The following is a 21,168-nucleotide window of genomic DNA, read 5'->3' on the forward strand; positions in this document are numbered from 1 at the left end:
CGTCCCCATAGGCCTCTTGCAACAAGTTATAGCACTCAGTCGGAGTTTTTTTCAATTTCAACAAACCCGTTTGTTTTAAACCGCTACTGCATAAATACTATAATAGTCACGGAAACGTGTTTTGGGACTTGCATAGACAAGATATCTAGATATCCAACGCACTACTAGTTTTTCATCCCACCTATCTAGGCGCGCAGTCTAATTATTTAATAGACAGACCTAGTATGTTTTAACCAATAAAATAAGACTTTGATCTTCAACCAACTTTAAAGGTAAATCTTAAGGTTAAACGCAGTGTATTTGTTGAGCGTGGTATCAAACGTGAAGATTTTATCGTTGAAACCTTTTAGAGCCACAGACATTGGCGCGTGTCCTGTAGTAACTTTGTGGTTAAGTTCTAGAGTATGTTATTGGAAAATAAGAATATAATAAGTTCTATACCAAACACTCCTTGTTGGCTGAAAGATTTGTATATAAATTTTTTTATTTGTAGTACATATTACACTTATTTTCTGAAAGTTCGGTCCTGATAAACTAACCCCGTTCCCACTTACTTACGTACATAGGTCATGTACAATAAACAGGAAGTCATGTAGATTTACATTAGAAATCACGTACATGTACTGAAGGGAAAAGAAGGGTGAGGGAGGATTGCGGGTGGGAAATCGTCTAACTACATCGAATTTATTCATTTGTTACAGTAATTGGTGGCCATGGGTGTACCCGATATAGCGTGGGAAATGAGGGGGATAGGAAACCACTACGTATGAACTAAGTTTACGATAAGGGACTGTGATGGATCTATTATGTTCCGATTATTTGCTTTTAACAACTAAAAGTTCTTTTTTATATATATGATGAATAAATCTAATTAAAACTCAATTAGAACTTGACATAATATCTCTTTTGATAAAGCTGTTTAAAGTAGCAGTCGATATTTATATTGTCATAAATCATTTTGCAACTCTCGGCGAAGAAAAAGATTATGGTATATAGAAATAAAGATTATGGTATATAGATATATCTTTTTAGACCCATTCATCCTTTCCTAAGGTTATTGTATGACCGGATAAATCCAGACGGGAAAAAAATATCAACCGCATATTGTTTAGGGTTGGATTTTTCGACTTTGCGCATCCCACATATTTGTGTCATGTTTCTTCATATTACTACTGGATAAAAAATGAACATATGCAACGTTCTACATAGGTTATAGAAAAGGGTAAGACAACATGTATTACATATAAATAAGTAGAAAACGAATTATATGGCGAATGGAAATAAATTCACTGAGACCATCAATAAAAATGAACATGAACCCAATTTGAATATCTAGGGGTAACAGTTACAAACAAAAATACAGAAATTCAAGAGAAAATTAATTATTGATTAATTGAAATATTTCTATTAACGTCACTTTGAATATTGAATTTTGAATCCTATGAATTTAAAATTAAGAATTTATATAATTCAAAGCCACCACAAATCTCAATTAATTATTTCTCAGACGATGAATACATAAATATTCCAAAGCACGGAAAATATATTAAAATTGGTCTACTTTGGTGTTTCATTGCCACGTTCCTAATAATAAAATGCATATATATATATATATATATATATATATATATATATATATGCACACAGGCCTTTTAGGCGCAAAGCATGGAAGTGATTCCCTTCCACTTTTCCCTATTTAGCTTTGCTTTCGTTTTTCAGTCCTGAATTCCTCTCTCTCTCTCACTTAGGTCTTCCTGGTAAAAATTACCTCTGGGTTCCACCTTTTCCTTGGCCTATTTTTTTTGTTACTCCGAAATCTGGCATTCTCTGTATATGGTCCAGCCGTTCTATTCTTTTGGATTTTATCATTTTGCTTAGTTCTGCTTGATTCTCCAAATAAATTTCATTATCACAAATCTCCCTCCTTTTTACACCCTAGTAAAGTCCTGAGTATTTTCCTTTCCCATATATCTAACTTCTCTTCCTCTGCTTTGTTAAGAATTCACGTCGCCTCTGTAGCTCACTGTTGGTCTAATTATTGTTTCGTATTTTTGAAATCTCATTATTCCAACTGTTTACTTTCCCCCGCCATCCTCGCTTCCAGATTTTCTCCCTTGTCACCGTCATTCGAACTTGTTCTGAGCTCATTGCCTTTTCTTCGTTCAATTGTATTGACAAACTTCTCATTGCTCTTTTCATTTGTGGTGTTATCATTATCATGAACTTTATTTATCTTCATTGACTCGTTGATTCACTGTCTCTGCCATTCGAAAAATAAATATAGTAGAGGAAAAAATGTTAGTTTAAATCGATTATTAAAAAAAAACCGTATAATAATAAACTCACCCTGTTTAATTATATATCTATCACATAAAACATATTGTTGGGCTTTTATTGAATGTAGGGTCATAATACGATAAATTCTCAACCCCCATGAAATGGAAAAGGGACAATATGTTGCGTTTCAAAGTTATCAAACAAGTAGATACTAAAGTTCCCATGGGGTTTATTTTCCCTGGTTGATTCCTACTTTGAAAGTGCTTTTGAATAAATATTATATACAAATATGAAATTGTGGAGAATTGTTTTAACATTTAAAGCAGATTTCTTGGAAATTGATTATGAAAATTTATCAACTTTGATAATTTTACATATTTATTATTGCTGAACAATGTTCTGTTGTTGTCTGTTGTCCAAATTCACAGACACCTTAATTATGTATTTGTTTAAATAAAAAAAAATCATCATACTTATTAATGAATCCAACAAACTGCCAATTCTGCCAAAAGCTGTACCGAAAAACAGGTAAAGTCTATTAATTTTTGGTGATAAATTTAAGGTCCTAATGATCACGTTTTTAGTTTCTCGAAAATGCTGAAGGCACCGAAATGGGACGAAGAAATGACTGGGTGGTTACCAGATGGGATTCTAAATGATACGACGTAAAAGCGCTGTTAAATTGGAAATTTCAGAGTGAAACACTAAACAGATTTATTACATACCGAGAGCTTTTGTAAGTACCGTTTACTATTATATATTACAAATTAAGAATATATCATTAACTGAGAAATTAGTAATACATAAAACAACAGCTGTGTTAATACATATTACAAGTAAACTGATGTGGATGTACACTGTCATCATCTTCTCGAACGAAGATTTTGTTTGAAGTAGTAAAACCAGTCTACAGACGATGAGATACAACCTTTCCGAAGATCAAATCTGCATATGCATAGCAGAAGCAATGAAAAGCAGGAAGAGAAAGGCAATCATGTCGTATACTCATACAGACATTCAAAGTGCTGAGCTCTTCTGTAATTGGTTTTGAATACTGAAGAATACTTAGTTAAAGTTAACGAACTGGACAAACCCCAAACCCCAAACCTTTTGTAGATCAACAACGTTACAAAATTAGAAAAATAGAAAAAAAAATGAGTTTGGACTACCAAGACAACATAATGGAGGTAAGACAAACGAAGATACTATTGGAAAACTAATGACAGGAAAAGTATCAGCTAGTGCAAATCCTACTTATGGGGTTCTCTACCTCCAAAATAAATTCCGAAGTTGGTTTTTTCTCGTATTAACCAGAATTTTCGCGACTAAGATCCCTCTCAATATTTTCCATCCGGATATATCATGTTTCTCTTCTTTCCCTTTGTAAAGCTTGCACTTTTCGTTTTAGTAACTCTCTATTGATCTGGTAAAGGTCTAACATCTTTCAAGAAAATATGCAAAAGAGTTGGGACACAAATCGACGATGACATCAATTAGCACATGATCAGGTAATGTGTGCAAACGACAGAGATGACAAACTAGAGGACGAATACAGAAAATGGGGACTGCATATGAACGTAGAAAAAACACTTTCTGTTGTATACGAAAGGATACAACTAGAAAACAACTCAATTATAGTTCAGAGGATGGGGGACGAAAGATCGCTAGAAACAAAAGATGAAATGGATCACACCGAAAAACAGAAAAAGGAGAAGACCAAAATTATTATTGATGCACTATGAGAACTGCATTGACAGAAAAGAGTGGGACTAGGGACAACGGACAACGTCGTAGGATACTTTGAATCCGAATTTATACATATGAAGATTGGGTTATTTTTCGAATTTATTATTTAATTAAATATTCCTGGATTATTTTTTTAATAACTTTTGCTTTGGAATTCTTTTTATTATCGCCGTTTTCTTTGATAATCAGATGTTTAGAACTTATTCCAAATTTATTACTTTAACTACTTAGCTCTGTTGAAAGAAAACCTGTTTGTTCTTTTTCTTTGCGGTGTAACTATCATAAATTTAATGTGCTCCTCATTGACTGTCTACGCTGATTTTTTGAAAGCCCCGCATATTCTTTTCAGTTCATTTTTCGATATCGACAGGAGTATTGCAACCTTGTTGGTATGTTAGTAATAGTGTTGCTATTGATTTTAGTATATTTGTTTGGTTTATTCTGGGTCCCCTTACTATTCATGGTTGATTACGAATCTCATTAAGTTGTTCGACACTTTTTGCCCATTATAACCATAATTATTATAACGAAAGTCGTTGAAATATGTTTTTAGCGACAGCAAATTTAATATTTAGCTTTGCTCAAAAATTTTTATTAAATAATGACCAACAAACGACGCTTTCTCATGACTCGTTAATATTATTACAAATTTCAATTAATGTATGAGTACCACATACAGTTCAGGATAATTTCTAAAAATAGTTAATAGATGATACAAGTTTTCGTCAACTGAATATCAACAATAATTAGAAAAACAAACATTACATACTTTATAAGAACAGAATAAAAAATGTATGTAACGCTTAAAAAAATCGCTGAATTGAAATCAAATAATAACAACTTTGATTAAATCCTTACTAATATTATAAATGTGAATGTAAATTTGACTGTTCGCTTCCATGGGAAAACCACCATCTTGAAACTTTATACACATATTCTTTGAGGTATTAGAAGAAACATACATAACAGGATACTTTTTATGGAACAAAACATATTTTTTACGAAAGATGATAAAATATTTGTCAAAAAATCTCAAAATCTAGCTTCTTCAACGCCATCTAGCATTATATATGCAGTATAAAACCATTTGAATTTCTGATGTTAAGGGTCATTTTTGAGGTTAGGTGTCATTTTTTTGGTTAGATGCTATTCATTATTTTAGATCTTACTCTTTGGTTTTTATTCTTACTCTGTTCTCTCTATTCTATTCGTTTCATGCAAAGCTGAGAGGAAAAGAGCAAACAGAGCGACGAGGTGTATAGAGAGCAGCTGAAACTCCTCTTCAGGTACGAGTTCGTTCAGAAAGACAGGCAGCTAGAAGAGCTATAGAAACGCCAAAACAATCGCAGGCGAGAAGAATTCATAATGCAGAAATGCAGACCATGCACCGACGAAATTTCATGCGTAAGGATTAGTTGGTATTCAATGAATATTTCAAGAAAATATATTTGAAGTGCCTAGAATCAAAAACATCAAGTCCATATTTTTTCGAAGTTGAGTTTGATATTGTTTCTTATATATTTGTTCATGCTGAATTCAATACAACTGTTATAACTGTTATTTTGTAGCAAATCCCGCCACATCCTAGTGTATTTTGAGGTCAGAGTTGAGGTTTAGATGAAATATCCGCCAAGTTTAAAAGCAGTTACGTCATTTTCAGATTCAAATCAAAATCGGCCAAAAGGAGCGGCAAGTTTCGTTATGTTATGCTTTATTTTCCACAATATGTTTGGATTGATTGAGAAAGATTTGAAAAAAAAGAGCACTATTCTTAAGCCAGAAGAGTATGAAAAAGTTCTGGGGAAACATGAAACCGTTCATCATGCTGGAGTCACTGTCCCAGTTAAAGACTGGAAGTCTGAATCTGAAAAAGTACAAAAATCCGAACTTGTGGCACTTCAAGTTTAATCCATCAAAAAGGATTATGCTAAAAAAGAGCAAGAAGAAAAAAATAACAGCATTCTGGTCCAGAGTGACGTCTTTTATAGAGCTGAAACTTGTCACAAAACCAAAGGTTAATATGTCTCACATAAACCCAGAATCCAACAAGGGGGTTAGCCTAAGCTTGCAAAAATAAAGTATGTTGCAAAACTGCTAAGAAAACACTTTGGACAAGGGTGGAGAAACCACGAAATGCTAAAATTTTATCGAAATTTGGAAAATCAAGAGGCACAAGGTCTCAACAATGAAGCCGAAGATCTCAATAATGAAGAAAATGAAAACATTATTTTAATGAGGAAATTTATAAAGATATTGTATGATCTAGTAAAACAATGAAGACTGTTTACTTTTTACGAAACATGAAATTTTGTTTTATGATACGAAAATTACAATTAGTATATCTTTTACCCTTTGAACCAAAGCTTATTTTTGTTTCAAATCGAGCCAAATCCCAATCTTAGTATCAAAATCCGACACAAGTCCAAATATTTATTTTAAATTTTTCCAAACATTTATGAAACTATTTTGGGGATCTCGATTATACATTGTCCCTGTTGATTATTGATTTTTTGGTGAAAAAATTATTAGTTTCTTATGATTGGTCTGTTTGTGACAGTTTTTTCCACTTTTCCGAAGATTTCTCAAGATGAACATGGTGAATTTTAATTCTAGGCGCCTCATTTTAAGTTTTTGAAACTTCGTTGTATATAGTGATGTTTAAAAATTGTTTGTTATACTCTGCGAGATAAAGGATTTCGTAAAAATGTATAAAAATATCAGGCCAAAGGAAAGCATATATTTTTTTACATTTGTTACCAAATTTTCAGGCTATCTCCTTTTTAGGCATAGCTTCCGTCAGTTAAAAATACCACAAAAACTACCAACTAACTGAAATATTTTGCAAATGCTTAAAACGAGACAGAAATCAAAAAAATCATTCTTGTAAGATTTTTGTTGTTGAAATCGTTTTGTTGTTGAAATCGTTTTTTTGTTGAAATCGTTTTGTTACTGAAATCGTCATTGTTTACGAAGTTTTCGCTTTTTCACTTCATCATCTCGGTCTACTTATTTCTCTTTTACTTTGTTTCTTTGTTCTACACATTCCTCAGCATCATATGTTGTCCTCTATGTCCAATATCAATTGTCTTATTCCTATTTTCTCGTTTATATTAAACTTATAATAATTATATAATTATTATACTTATAATTAAAATAATTATACTTATAATAATTTTTTCCTTATTACTTTACCTTCTAAATTCTTCTCTGTATATAGTTTTACCTCATCTCATGATTAAACCTAAATGTTCTATCATGAACAATAATTATTATCATCATAAGCTATTTTATCGACATAAAATATAACCTTCCATCATACTTATTATTTTTTTCAATAATTATTTCAAATTTTACCTGTTTTCTGGCGAGTTGAAACCATGTCTTCAAAATGATGGGCAACCTTTTATTATGGTACGTTTTCGTAGTCTTTACACTAATAAATATGTCTTGAAGAGTTGCTGAAGGGGGTTTGGCCGTAGCGGTAGCGGTCGGTATTTCAGTGACAACTTCCTGTGGGCGTTCGTAATCAACTTGAGATCGGTCTTCCGCGAGGTTTCGGTCGTGGTAATACAGTTTAGGATCAATTCGTTCATTGACAGATATCTGAAAATCAAAACAGTTTTGAAAACAATTTTCTTGAAAAAAATCATTTGATGTTGCACAAACTCATTAGCCAAGTAGACTTTCTAAATATTTATTAACAGAAGACTTAACGTACTGAAATGTACTCAAAATATATGTTGCTACCACAAGGTCATAAATTCTAACTTTTACGTACTTAATTAAGAGTAAAATATGAAGGAACATATTTTATGACAAATTGTACAATTATTTATAGGAAAAATATTATTAAGCACTACGGTAGTTTTAGTTTTTCGCCTGGAGGTAAGAGAAATCCTAAATGGTTTTTGGAATGGTCATTTATTGAGATTCTCGCACGCAAGGAACCAATTTTACCTATATCTATTCATTACAATATGTTAAATGATACTCAATTCATTATGAATTATCTCAGGAGACTGAATTTGACAGCAAAAGTGATATCCACTTTGTCAAAATATAGGAAGTATTTTATTTCCCATTATTTCTCAATATTATTTATCGATAAAAAAGTTGATATAAAAAAACGGATTTACTAACGACTTTTAATAAAAATATAACGACAAACCAACACATATTCACACGTGCAGAAAATAATCTTAAATACAACTATTTCAATTTCAATAACTGATTTCCCATTGTCATCCTGTATTATATATATCATACATGTTTTTTACTTTTCCAGAAGCTTTTATTCCTAATTATTCTTGGTTTTGATCTTTCTCGCATACATCAGATGTTGACTGATGTTCACCCTGTATTAGGAGGTAAATCAATTTGAAATATCCTATTAAAATTTGGGAGAATTTGACTTTTTCAATATGTAATAAGTAGTCTGAATAAGGCTTGTTTGGTTGTTTTTTTTTTAATTATGCTACGATGAAAACTAATTACTGAAGAGTCTTTTTGGGCTATTACATTACTGGATACTATATACGTTGCAAATCGTCTAAATATGTCCAAAAATGTCATTTTGAACTGAAAGATTCAGAGTAACAGTCTTTATTCGTAAAACTATTCAATATGGTTTTTTTATATCTACAACTCATTAAATTGGTAGAGGAGATAGAGCAAAACAAACAATCAAGAAATATTTATATTTTAAATTCAATTTATTTATATTGTTACGAACAAGTTAGTGCCTTTCATCTGCTTTTTATAAATTGAAATGATGTTTCCTTTTCGAAATTTTTATTAGAGCAGGCAGTTTATTTACAGTAGTTCTTTTGAATAATTTCTAGAAAAGTCTATTTATTTATTTATTTCGTTTCTTTTTGTTTTAGAACATTGTAGAATTTTATTTAGGTATATAAATGATTTGTATAAACGCAGTTAGTTAATTTTAAAATAATCATAGAGAAATGAACTAATTAGTGAAAGTAATAGCAGACATTATATATATAAATTATCATATATAAATATAAATTAATATACATATATATCTATATATATATATATATATATATATGTATTAATATACATATATATCTATATATATATATATATATATATATATATATATATATATATATATATATGTATATATACATATATATATAAATTAAGAACGTAAGAGACAGTGTTTATTAATTCACCCCTAGAATAAAAAGAGTGTAAATAAATATGAAAAACATCACCCCTACTTGCATGCGAAGTTCGAACCCTCTAGTTAAACTTTTCCTGGCCAAAAAATAAGAAAATATAACAAAAATGACCATAAAAGGGAGAGGGGTGGAGATGGAAAGTTTCGACCTTAGACAGGAAATCATCTCGCAACTAATTGAACCTACATGTGAAATTTCATTTTTCAGTCGCTTTTCGTTTGACCTGCAGAGGTCAAAAACCACTTTTTTTGCACTGCGACCCCTCGAAATATTAATTTTTTTTCAACCAAACTCTAATAACATCAATCCGCCGCCAAAAAAGCCATGTATGCTAATTTTGAACCAAATCGGACCCATAGCAATTGCTCGAGAGAAGAAAATAAGAATTGTAGCTTAAACAGATATATATATATATATATATATATATATATATATATATATATATATATATATATATATATATATATATATATAACTACAGACATTCGAAAAACCATCATAATCGTGTTCAGGAGGTCTCAAAACATGGGAAAAATGATGTGCCCCCCATTTTTCTTCTAGTCATGCCTACCGTAATAGTCTAATTTTTCCTTGAAGAATTCGACTAAAAATTTGATTTACAATATATTTTGTTTCTATAACACAAAAACGGCATTCCTTATCTGGTTACTTTCCTCTAGTACCATGGGTAAGTTCAATTACCAGTATCCAGTACATCATAAGTTTGTTAAAGCTTCATACACGTTATATCCGACGAAAAAAAAACAAATTAGAATGGATTGAATTATTTTTATAAGCCAAGAACAACAAATATTTATCGTTTTTATAAAACTAACTGCATCATTGATTTACATTTCCTCAATTTCTATACTATTTTTAGTTTGGCAACGTTGTTCGAACGTTACATTTTTGTTCAAGCACCCAATCTGTAAATTATGAACTAAAAAAAAATAATTTTATAAATCTATATACATCTAAAATATAACTTTTGATGTCTATATGTTTAGAAGCTTTGTCTACCTTAAAAGAGACTGAAGAATTTAATTTTTATTAAACTGAACTTATCTTCATTTCACAAACTGTAGCACGAGCCCAAATTTTACCTGAAGGGCTTTTCAAATAATATCAAGGATAACAAATCATCCCAAAGATTAGATAAAACTGCAGGTAGGTACCAAAAAAAGTTGAAATATATTTGCTGAACTTGTTCAGGTTGACAGGTAAACATTAAAATTATTATAATAATGAACCGTTTTTATCTAATGTCAAATCAACAAAGTAAAGATAGGGGGATAGACTTTTGTCACGTATCAAGAATTAATGCTAACAATTGGAAAAGCGAAACAAGCAAAAATGTAGTGGAAGAAAAATATATATTTGTTTATAAGAATCCACATAAAAGAATGTCTATATTTTAAATATGTCATAGATGATGATTAACTGGTAATTGATAATTTTGTCAATTATGAAAGGCTATTTGATGAATATTGAACAAATTTCGGATAACAAAATCCCACTACACCCTCTGTGTTGGAGGAGGGTGAATCATTAAATAATAATCAAAATATACAAATTGTGTCGAATTTTCATAATCCAGTGATATGGTAATGGATTTTCAATTATAATTGCATATATGAAATGAAATTTATTTTCTCCAAATAATACTTTAAACTTTCCTATTTTTATCAATTCTCTCTGGATCTTGAACATACATGTATAAGATATGTTAATTTGATTCTCTTATTTGGAACAATATAGATTTTCAAATTTTAAAACCAGTGACAATCTCAATTACCAGTTATTAAGTTTTTATAACCTCCCCACTTCCTTTGCCTTCTCTCTTGGCACAAAAAATTCCTATAGTCGACACCTCACTTATTGTTTACAATAAACATGAATCTCCTAGCGTTTTTGTGAAGAAAGCATTCCTAGAAAAAAAAAACTTTGACCTAATCCTCTATACTGATGTCTCCAAAACTGAATTCGGTGTAGACTGCGCAGTCACTACAAACCACGAACCATAATTTTCTTTCACTTACTTTCATCATGTATTGTTTACATTGGTAAACTATACGGCATCCTTCAAGCTTTCAAATGTATTTCTCCTTACAAACATCTAATAACTCTCTACTATATATACCACCCATAGTCTAAAATATTCATAACATCTTCCTTGATGTAACACACTTTCTTATTTGGCATCTATCGCATACTAGAATTACTGGAAACGAATCTGCAGATCGTCATACCAAAGAACCTTCCAAGAATTTTTCTAAAATCCTAGTTTAACTTGACAATGATTTGAAAACAGTTTAATCTGGAACCTAACCTCAAGGAAGCTGACAGAAATCAAGAAAGTTCTGGAGTTCCTTAAAGCAACCAAGCAGTTTCAGAAAATTTAATTTATGTAATGTAAGAGATTTTGCAGCAGTTCTTTAGCTTATGTATTTTTTGTTTGTTTTTGTGTGCCAATGACCAGCTCTGTCGAGGCACGTTAAACTGAAATAAAAAAAATATTTATAAAGCCTCGTAAAGAAGCGCTAGGTCTTAGAGGATTGAAACCACGTAGATAACGTGGTTATCGCGAGATTTCACATATAACGAAAGTCAGATAGCGATAAGATTATTTACGTCAGATAAAAGACTGCCAAAGTTCTAATAGACGAATGGGGCACAAAAAGGGCTCAGTTCACGTCTGGTACCCTGTTTAAACCAAACTCCCTTACAATCAGGTATAATTTTCTCGTCTATTCACGTTTTACAATTTAATATTCAGTTATAATAAGGCTTATGGTAGATCAAACAAAATTGTCGGCAAGGGTTTTTATAATTTGCAATTGATATTGGAAAAACTATATCAAGTTTAGTAGAAATAAGAGCTTGACTTGTAGTCAATTTTCAGCAATGTTGTCCTTCTACATTATTTTCACATTAAATGAATATTATTTACAGAAAATCTTATCAAAAATGTTGCAAATTTTGTACGTCGGTCATTAAGGGACATTTTCCATCAATGAGATTAAATATTTCTCGCTTTACATTGACTTTAGATAGACCACACATTTGATGCTAATATATACATATAACATTCGATCTTATATACCATTAGTTTATGCTGAAGGTACTTGGTGAATCGATATCCATTCTACATACATACAAAAAGCATATAAAAATGCATATTTTGTACCTAATAAAAAATATAATAACTTCTTGAGTTATTGTTCCACATGTATACACCATTCAAAGGTATGAGCACCCGACTGTTTGTTTTGGGATTAATTACTTGTGATTATTCGTTAGGTTTATGATGTTCTACAAACTAATTTACTGCCTAAATAGACATGCGTTAATGTTTTGCCCACTTAACAGTTTGAATGCCACCGAACATCCAATGAAAGAAACCAATATGTCACAATTATAGAATTTATAAAAGATTGGACGGCGTTTACCATCAATGGACAAAAAATATGTCGCATTAACATGGAACCTTTAAACTATGTACCTAAACTGATTTTTCAAACTTAATTCACACTATTTTTTCTATTCTCTTGTTTTAAGGAAATGTAGATCATAACCAAGCCAACAATACCAAGCATATTTTGTAATAAATTATTAATAACAAACACCAAGCTACAATTTAATCAACTCATACACTCGACTTGAGTATACTACAACAAAAAACATAGAAATATGATTATTTACATTTTAATATGCGCATTGAAACTAAATACCTCGGCATCTTGTAACATCCCTGGAATACTAATGACAAAACGCATTCTTTACGTGATTCTTTTTTATATAATTCAACATCGAAAACATGCTACTTCACAACCCGCATCTTAAGAGAATCAAAATTTCACCCCTGTGTTCACTTTTTCTCTTCCCCCTCTGGGATATAGCAGACTGCAGGTGGACGATTTAAATTAATCTCATATCGTATTTCTTCAGTTAATCAATTTTTTTGTTGAGGGAACGTTTAGAGTTTTTGTAACTTAAATTTAAATTACATTCTTTGTATTTCAATTTCAAAATAGTTATGTAGGATTAATTACTAAATTCGCCTGAATATTTATCAAGAACAACAATAATATTTGTTGTAAGTGTGTATGGAAAAAGGCTTTTTTTATTGTAATACCTCTCCACTACCCTCAACACTAAGACTAGCGCCTATAACTAGTGGTTCATGTAAGTATGGAATAAAGATAAGGTAGCAGGTTTTTGGTTTTTCCCAAAGTCAGGTATATTGGGAAAGATTAATTTAATTCTAAGCTATTTGGACATTAAGAAGGTTACTTGGAATTTCCTGGGTCAGGTATCGGTCAGTCAGGTGTGGATGGATTATCGATATATGGAGGGAATTTTTTCGGGACAAATGTTTACGTATATTAAGTATTGTTAGATGCAAGGTAGCTACAACCTGATAGTGACTAAATCTTAAGCTTTCTTTGTATTTGTGGCTGTTATCTTATTAAATAGATCTAAGAAAAGACCAAGAAGATATAAAAAAGTGCACAGTGCACAGAAGTAATTAGAATTTAATCTATAATTCCAACTTGTTTGCAATAAAATTGCAGCAAAATGATCAAATTAAGGCCGCTTGGATGATGCAGCGCAATGCAAAGCGCAAGATTTCTTGATAAAAAGCATGCAAACATGAAGTTCAGCTGATAGTTTCATGCAAAATCTCGCACTTGCAACATTATCGATTTGGTACAATTTTTATTGCATGCTAGCTGCAATTGTGGGGAAAAATCTAGTTACTTTTAACTTAGCAACAAACCTGTCAATCAGACAACAAAAGCAAAGCAGTAGATGACATAATTATCGCCAGTGATCCACTGACCACTTTTTTTGTTTATATTATAAAATATAATAAAATTTTTGTTAGCAGTAGCCATGATGCTACTCGTCGTGCGACGTGCAATATTCATCTATGCAATATTTTGATCTTTCAACAAATTGCTTGCAATTCAGAGCAAGATCAAAATATATTAAAGGCGAGATCTTGCATGAATTATTCAGCTAACTTCGTCTGCGAATGCTTTTGATAAAGACACATTGCGTCTAGTATTGTATCGATGTCAACATTATTTGTAGGATTATGAACACGGGAAATGATAGAACCTTCTAAGAAAGAAGAAGAAAACTTTGGTTTCAATATTTTGGTGTGAATTATGTCGAAACATAGAGTTTTAACAGAAAACATAACCTATAATACTTTATCTTAAAATTTACTAAAACTATAAGGTCTTTACTTCTTTTCAATTATTTTCTCAGTCAAAAATTTAATGATTACCTTCAGAATTTAATATTTTTATGTTTTGAATAAAATATTAGTATTGAACGATTATCATTTGGTTTCTGAAATACTTGGGTTTATTAAAATTGAAGAGCGTTAATCATTTTTTAAAAATTTGAAAGGCCAATTAGACGTTAAAATTGAACAAAAAAAATGCTTTTGAAAGTTGTCGATTTTTGAATACAAACAAAGGTTTAGTGGGTTAATGTAAAAACTATTTAATCTCTTACAGAATTTAGGGAAACCTAGTTATTGTTTCTAAATTTGCCTGGTCTCTTGGTTCAAATATGTTTACATCAATCAACGAGTTATGATATAACTGGAAATTATCTGCATGATTGATTTATTTATATAACGGTGAGTAGTTATGAAAATTGAGCTACTAAACTCATCCTTTATTTGGCAATAAATCGAAAAAGTAAGTAGCAAAGAAAGCCTACTTTTCGTCATTTTTGGATAAACCAATATCCCCTTCATTATAACACAGGTAAATGTTATCATTAATCCCAAGCGTTTACTACCCATCCCTGTACTAAAGTCAGTTTTCTATGGATATTGTACGTTTATTGTTGTAGATTGAATTTTGAATTTTTTTTGTGCGGATTTAAAGCTATATTTTCACAGTTTCTGTTTAAATTTCAACATGGAACCTTCGACTTCAGGTATGTAACAAAATTTTAATAAAATTGTATCCGCAGAAAAGTTTATTTATTTAGTTAATATTATTTAAAACAAAATAAAACAATATTGTTCTAACATTTTCCAAAATATATGCAAGCTTTTAATTGGGTTCCAATATAGTTTGAGTTTTCAAATAATTTTTATTATATTTGGTATTATTTTAGCTTTTTAAAATTGCTTAGTTTTCTTGCACTTATTTGCACTTTTTTTTAGAAAAATTTTTGTCTGTGTACTGATGAAATGAGATAGATAATGTAAGAAGAATGTTTTAAATTTATCTTTATTTTATTTCAGGAAATCAAGGAGAGAACTTTTTAATATTCACAGAATTTCAAATAAAAATGAAATTGATGTACAATTTGATTATTTAAAAACTGAAATAATGAACCGAACGCAATGTGAAAGTAAAGAGCTTTTAAAGCGCTGAAATTACGCAGGATGGAAGCGTTCAAGATAGAAAAAACGTTTCTCAAAAATAATGCTGAGTGGCTTGATACATCAATTTCATTTACAATAAGAGAAAATGTAGAGACTCCTAAAAGGAAAAAAGATCGCTCAAAAATTCCATTTGAATCTAGTTCCTAGCGAACGAAACGACTAAAATCAGTTGAGAGAGTCTACATAAATAAATGTATTAAATTATGGCACTCAAATGAGTTTAAGAGCTACTGGACAAACGTAGGCTTCAAAAGTGATATTACCAGCACACACATCTCCGAAACGTGTGAGTCGATACAGAAAAACATTTGAGAAGTCGTTTGAGAACCAAATTATGTCAGATGAAAACGCTCTAGGGTGTAGTCGTGAAAAAAAAAACGAGGATATTTTCAATTCATTTTTACTGAGTTCCGACTCCGTAATAACCAGAAAAAGAAAATTTTCAAAGAAAAAAATTAAGTGCCTTCCTAAAGAAGCAAAGGATTTATTAAAACCGGGACTTTTGCAACACTGATTTTGACAACATTAATGACGCCAACGATGATAGTGAAAGCGATGACAAGAATAGCTCTTTTGATTCTGATGAAGAAATGTAATAGCTGTATCTTTTTTGTATGGATATATAATCACGTAAATAAATAACTAGAAACAAATTTTTATATCTTACGATAATGTTTTTTTGAATTAACATAAAACTCAAAATGTTAACTATGTGTTTTATATGTAGTAATAACACATCCTATTAATAATAATCAACTTTGGCATATATTTATAGAGCTCCTGATTTATTGCCAGGTATTGGACCTTTTTACCCAATGTGCGACGTTTTAAAGATGAATATATTGAATATGTAGTATAAGGCGTTCGATTGCCAACGTATTATTAAAATTGAAACCAATAAAACTTTTATGGGCAGAAATCAAAGATTAAGTAGGAAACACATGGTACTTGAATCATTGAATTCACCATCGGACTCGTAGTAGCTCGTCTAGCCGGCTTATATTGGAATATAACTAATATAATTATTTTCTTGTTTATACTTTTACATTTACAAAATAAGAAATAATGTTTGAGACAAAAAATTCGTTCCAATTTCGTTTTTAAGGTTATTTTAAAGCGATGAAAATATATATGTACAAAATAGATTACTGAATTAAAAGTATGTATAGTTGAAAACAAAAATAATTTAGCGAAAAACTTGTTTCATTATGCTGATTGTTCAAATATCAGTAATTTCAATATTTTATCAGTCTGTTAAACAAATTGAAAACAACGAATTGAAAAACTCTTCAAAAATAAACTTTTTAGCATTACTGTCTGTCCAATTTCAGTAAAACTCAAATATTTTATAATAAAATATATAAACAGGAAATCGAAAAACTAATTTAGTAATAATTTTAATTTCTTGAACACAACCGTTGCGCTGGTAGAATATATTATTTATAATAATCGTGTACCTTATTCTGAACGTCAGCGTTTCCATCCCCTATAACTTGATACAATAAAAGAGTACTATAAGCTAATAAAACAGCACAACACAATGTCTGCAAACATTTTCTATGTTTAAAATTCATTTTGGCATTATTTTCCACTTCTACATTCACTAATTTCACTGTTCCGCACATACAAAACTCTAATTTATAGTCATATCACGAAAATTTTCATAAATCTTCAGTTTAGTTTAAAATGTAAACAAACTAAATCCCGCACGCGTGTAGTTCGTATTGGCAAGTACAGTCGGCGCACTGTCGTTCGTCAAGATAGGTTAAGACTGTTTAAATGAGCGGCTCCATGTTAGTTGGAAACCCCCATTCAGACAAGTGTTCCGTAGTGGGGCTAGAAGGGACACACGCCAGCATAGGCCTTTTCGTTTATACCGACGAAAATTGCCGTTTACCGATACGTTAATCGCTTTAAATCTACCAGGCTGAAGACCCTTCATCTTAATGAAGTGATCATGTCTCATAGGCATCTTTTAATTAGAATAAAATAATTTGATATTTATTAATAATATTCTAATTATCTAAACTATTTTTGACAAATAAAACCTAATTACTAATCCAAAATTAGTGAAGTTATTTCAATTATTCTTGCAGAATTATCTAAATATTTTCTGAATTTTTCATTAATGTACATATTACAAGTTCTGGGGCTTTTATTGATCTTTTATAACCATAAGCTTTACAGAACAATAGAAAAAGGATACAAAGTTGTACCTTACGATGTATAAGTACCCATATGCGAATAAAAGTTAGAAATTTGGTTTTATTTTACTTGCAACAATTTCTTCCCTAGCATACGAGGATATATTAAAAAATTCTTAGCCTACTATAGAACTATACAAAATTTCAATGTCAAAATATTTTATTACTCAACATATTCTCCTCTTAATTAGATACATTTATTACAGCGAACCTGCAACGTCTCTAGACATTTGAAAAAAAATTTTCTTCTTGCTCTGCAAACCAGACCTCCACAGCTTTTATTACCTCCTCGTTGGAAGAAAATTTAGGACCTTTTAAACTTTTTTTCAGTTAAGGAAAGAAGATGATAGTCGGACGGAGCCAAATCTGGTAAATAAGGGCGGTGACTTAGTAATTCAAACCTAAGCCACGAATTTTTTTTGCATGGCAACATGAGATTTGTGTGCAGGGACGTTGTCCTGCAAAAACAAAACACCTTTGGATAGCTTTCCGCGACTTTTTTCTTTAATTTTTTCCCGTGGTGAGTAATGTCAAATAGTAATCTCCAGTTATTGTTCTACCCTTATCTAAAAAATCAATCATGATTACTCCATGGCAATCTTAAAAAACTGAAGCAAGAACTTTTCCAGCAGATTTTTGGACACGAAACTTCTTAGGACTTGGAGAACCAGAGTGTCGCCATTCAATCGATTGTTGCTTTGTTTCTGGATCTTAGAAATGTACCCAAGTCTCATCCATAGTAACAATTCGGTTTAAGAAGTCTACACCGTTTTCAAATCGAGCACCGATCGAACGCGAAGCTTCTACCCTTGCACGCTTTTTGTCAACATTCAAACATTTGGGGATCCAATATGCAGCAATTTTTCTCATGTTCAAATTGATCTGAACTATAGGATGAACGCGTTCGTATGAAATATTCAGTGCTTCATATATCCGTTTTAACCCAATTCGACGGTTTGATAAAATCATGTCATGAACTGCATCGATATTTTCGGGGACTGACACAGAAACTGGCCTTCCCGATCGGTCATCATCTTCAATGGGAAATTTACCAGTTTTGAAGCTTGCAGTCCAACTTTTCACGGTCGCATACGAAGGACATTGATCACCAAGAAAGTTTCAAGAAAAAAATAATTCTTTTGAAATGAGTGAAATTTGAAATAATGTGAAGCCTTAAAACTGGGAAAAGGTAGTTAATCAGACGATTATTATATTATTAATGAAATGATAGAGCCACTAATTGTGAATATTAGTTGCCTATTGTGTTCCCGATTCGAATTTGTAAGAATTAGCTCTACTTATATTGGTGCGTTTTTACAATAAAATTATTCTTTATGAAGGTTGTTTGAAAATCAAAGCTCATACCCTTAAACTCGTATATGACACAATGTTATTAACATACATCAAATATTTTAGAAGAAATTGCACTTTATTGCACAATTTATAAAAAATTTCTAATTTTCGCTTTGTATTAGCATTGTGATTAACTTAGCTTTACAAAAAGTGTCTACAAAAGTAGACACGAAAATATTTTTACATATTTCAATAACGTAGTTTTTCCTTTGATTAATTTTTTTTTAATCTTTCCTCATATACTTTGAAACTTGTTATATTTAAAAACGAATTTAGTTGTGATTTACTGACCAGCTGTAATGTGGATGACAGGTTCACTAGTACCGCATATTTACCAATATAAAATCTAGGATGTACAGTTCTCGAAAAATAGATCTACTTCTTGAACAAAACTTGGAGAGTTGCACCTGATTCAGTAAAACTATATTATTACATCGATAGAGGATTGACTTCTGGAAATTTTCTTAGCAGCAAATTAATAACAGACGAATTGTTAATACATACTAAAAAGAATGATATTGATTCATCGCATTTTCTCTTTTCGGCCGATACAACAATAGTTAATTACATTCCCTACAGATCAAAACCAATTTTGGTTATACCAACTCATCATCATGATAAGACAAGCTGATAATCTGATAATCCTGCAGAACCAGAAATAAATTTGATTTACGTGCTACTTAGAGAAGTTGATACTACTGACCAAATGGTTTTTATTTTTTTTTAACGTTGCAGCACTGAATTCTTATAGAGTTTATATATCGAATAAAGCTGAATAGCAAGTCGAAACCAATACCTAACAAGAGAATTTTTTGAACTCCTTGAACATTGGTAGTCCCACAAATATAACGCCGATCTAAAACTGTACCTTGGCATCGCCATATAGAAGAATTTATAACAGTTTGTGGGTCTACTTCTGTTGATACAGATGTTCGTCCTCATTCTCCAAGATGCCATGAAGGAGATGGCGAAAGAAATGCCATAATATCCCAAAAAAACACGAGGTTGCACTCTTTGCAACATTTCAATTTGTGTTCCCCGCCAGCACTGAAGGATATACTGTCTTATTTGACGCCCTGTACATAGATTGCAAATGGATATTCCTTAGAGCAAATATCATAGTTGTAATTTTTATTAGAATTGTTTTTATTCTTTATTTCAAGTTCTAAAAATATAGGTCTTACAGAATTCAAAACGTTAGTAACAGGGCCGGATTAAGATTTATAAGACCCGAGGCTAAAATAATGACGGGTTTCTCTTAAGGAATTCGGAAACCCGGAAAAATTGAAAAAATAATATCAATACGATAGATTTGTGGAACGATAGAACTATCATCAACATTAAGAGATACCAAGCCCAAAGGGTATTAATACGTAATTCATAAATGATTTTTTCACTACAATCGAATAATGAAATATCGACGATTGTAGACCGTTTGTATCAATTGACCCTTGCTAAAGCTTGGTAACTATTAGGGCAATATTCAGTGAAATTTTTAGGGCTTCTTAGAGTTGCGCTGACGGATAAGGCTAGTGCATAAGCGCTTTTTACTGTAGAGGTCTCCAAAATTATATAATTTGAATATAATAATATAAACTAATAAAAAAATTTCAATATTTTTCAGTCGCCTAGTAATACCGTGATAAAAAACTGAAAACGAAATGTTAGCGTCCAGTAAACTCAACTAATTTAATAATTCACGTACTATTCGACTCACGTTGTTGCAATATTATTATTTATCTGGGATAGACTAACGTGCTCTGTGCATTCTTTCGATGACTCACGTTATAATCTCGAGGTTATAAAACAATGTGGTGTGATTTAACTAGAGAAGTTCACTGCATTCAGTCCAGCGCAACGCGTGATACACGGTAGGTTAGATACCGGATAATCGGCTTTTTTTATCGACTTTTCGCACTATCTAGCTCAATATGGAAGCCTTCTTGCTAATGAAGTCGGACTATAC

At 31.1% G+C, this 21,168-nt stretch overlaps 1 protein-coding gene across 1 annotated transcript in view; it reads right to left on the minus strand.

The window, feature by feature from the left end:
* LOC130900776 (fringe glycosyltransferase) overlaps nucleotides 1–17,467 on the minus strand; it is a 176,505-nt gene extending 159,038 nt beyond the window's left edge. The window contains exons 1-2 of the mRNA XM_057811645.1: nucleotides 17,103–17,467; nucleotides 7,378–7,626 (exon numbers count right to left, since the gene is read on the minus strand). Coding sequence (XP_057667628.1) covers nucleotides 7,378–7,626; nucleotides 17,103–17,270 — 417 coding nt within the window. The 5' untranslated portion in view covers nucleotides 17,271–17,467. The remainder of the gene's footprint in view (nucleotides 1–7,377; nucleotides 7,627–17,102) is intronic.
* Nucleotides 17,468–21,168: the final 3,701 nt, after the last annotated feature.

This window comes from Diorhabda carinulata, chromosome X (assembly GCF_026250575.1).
Source record: "Diorhabda carinulata isolate Delta chromosome X, icDioCari1.1, whole genome shotgun sequence".
In the NCBI taxonomy this organism is placed as follows: Eukaryota; Metazoa; Arthropoda; class Insecta; order Coleoptera; family Chrysomelidae; genus Diorhabda; species Diorhabda carinulata.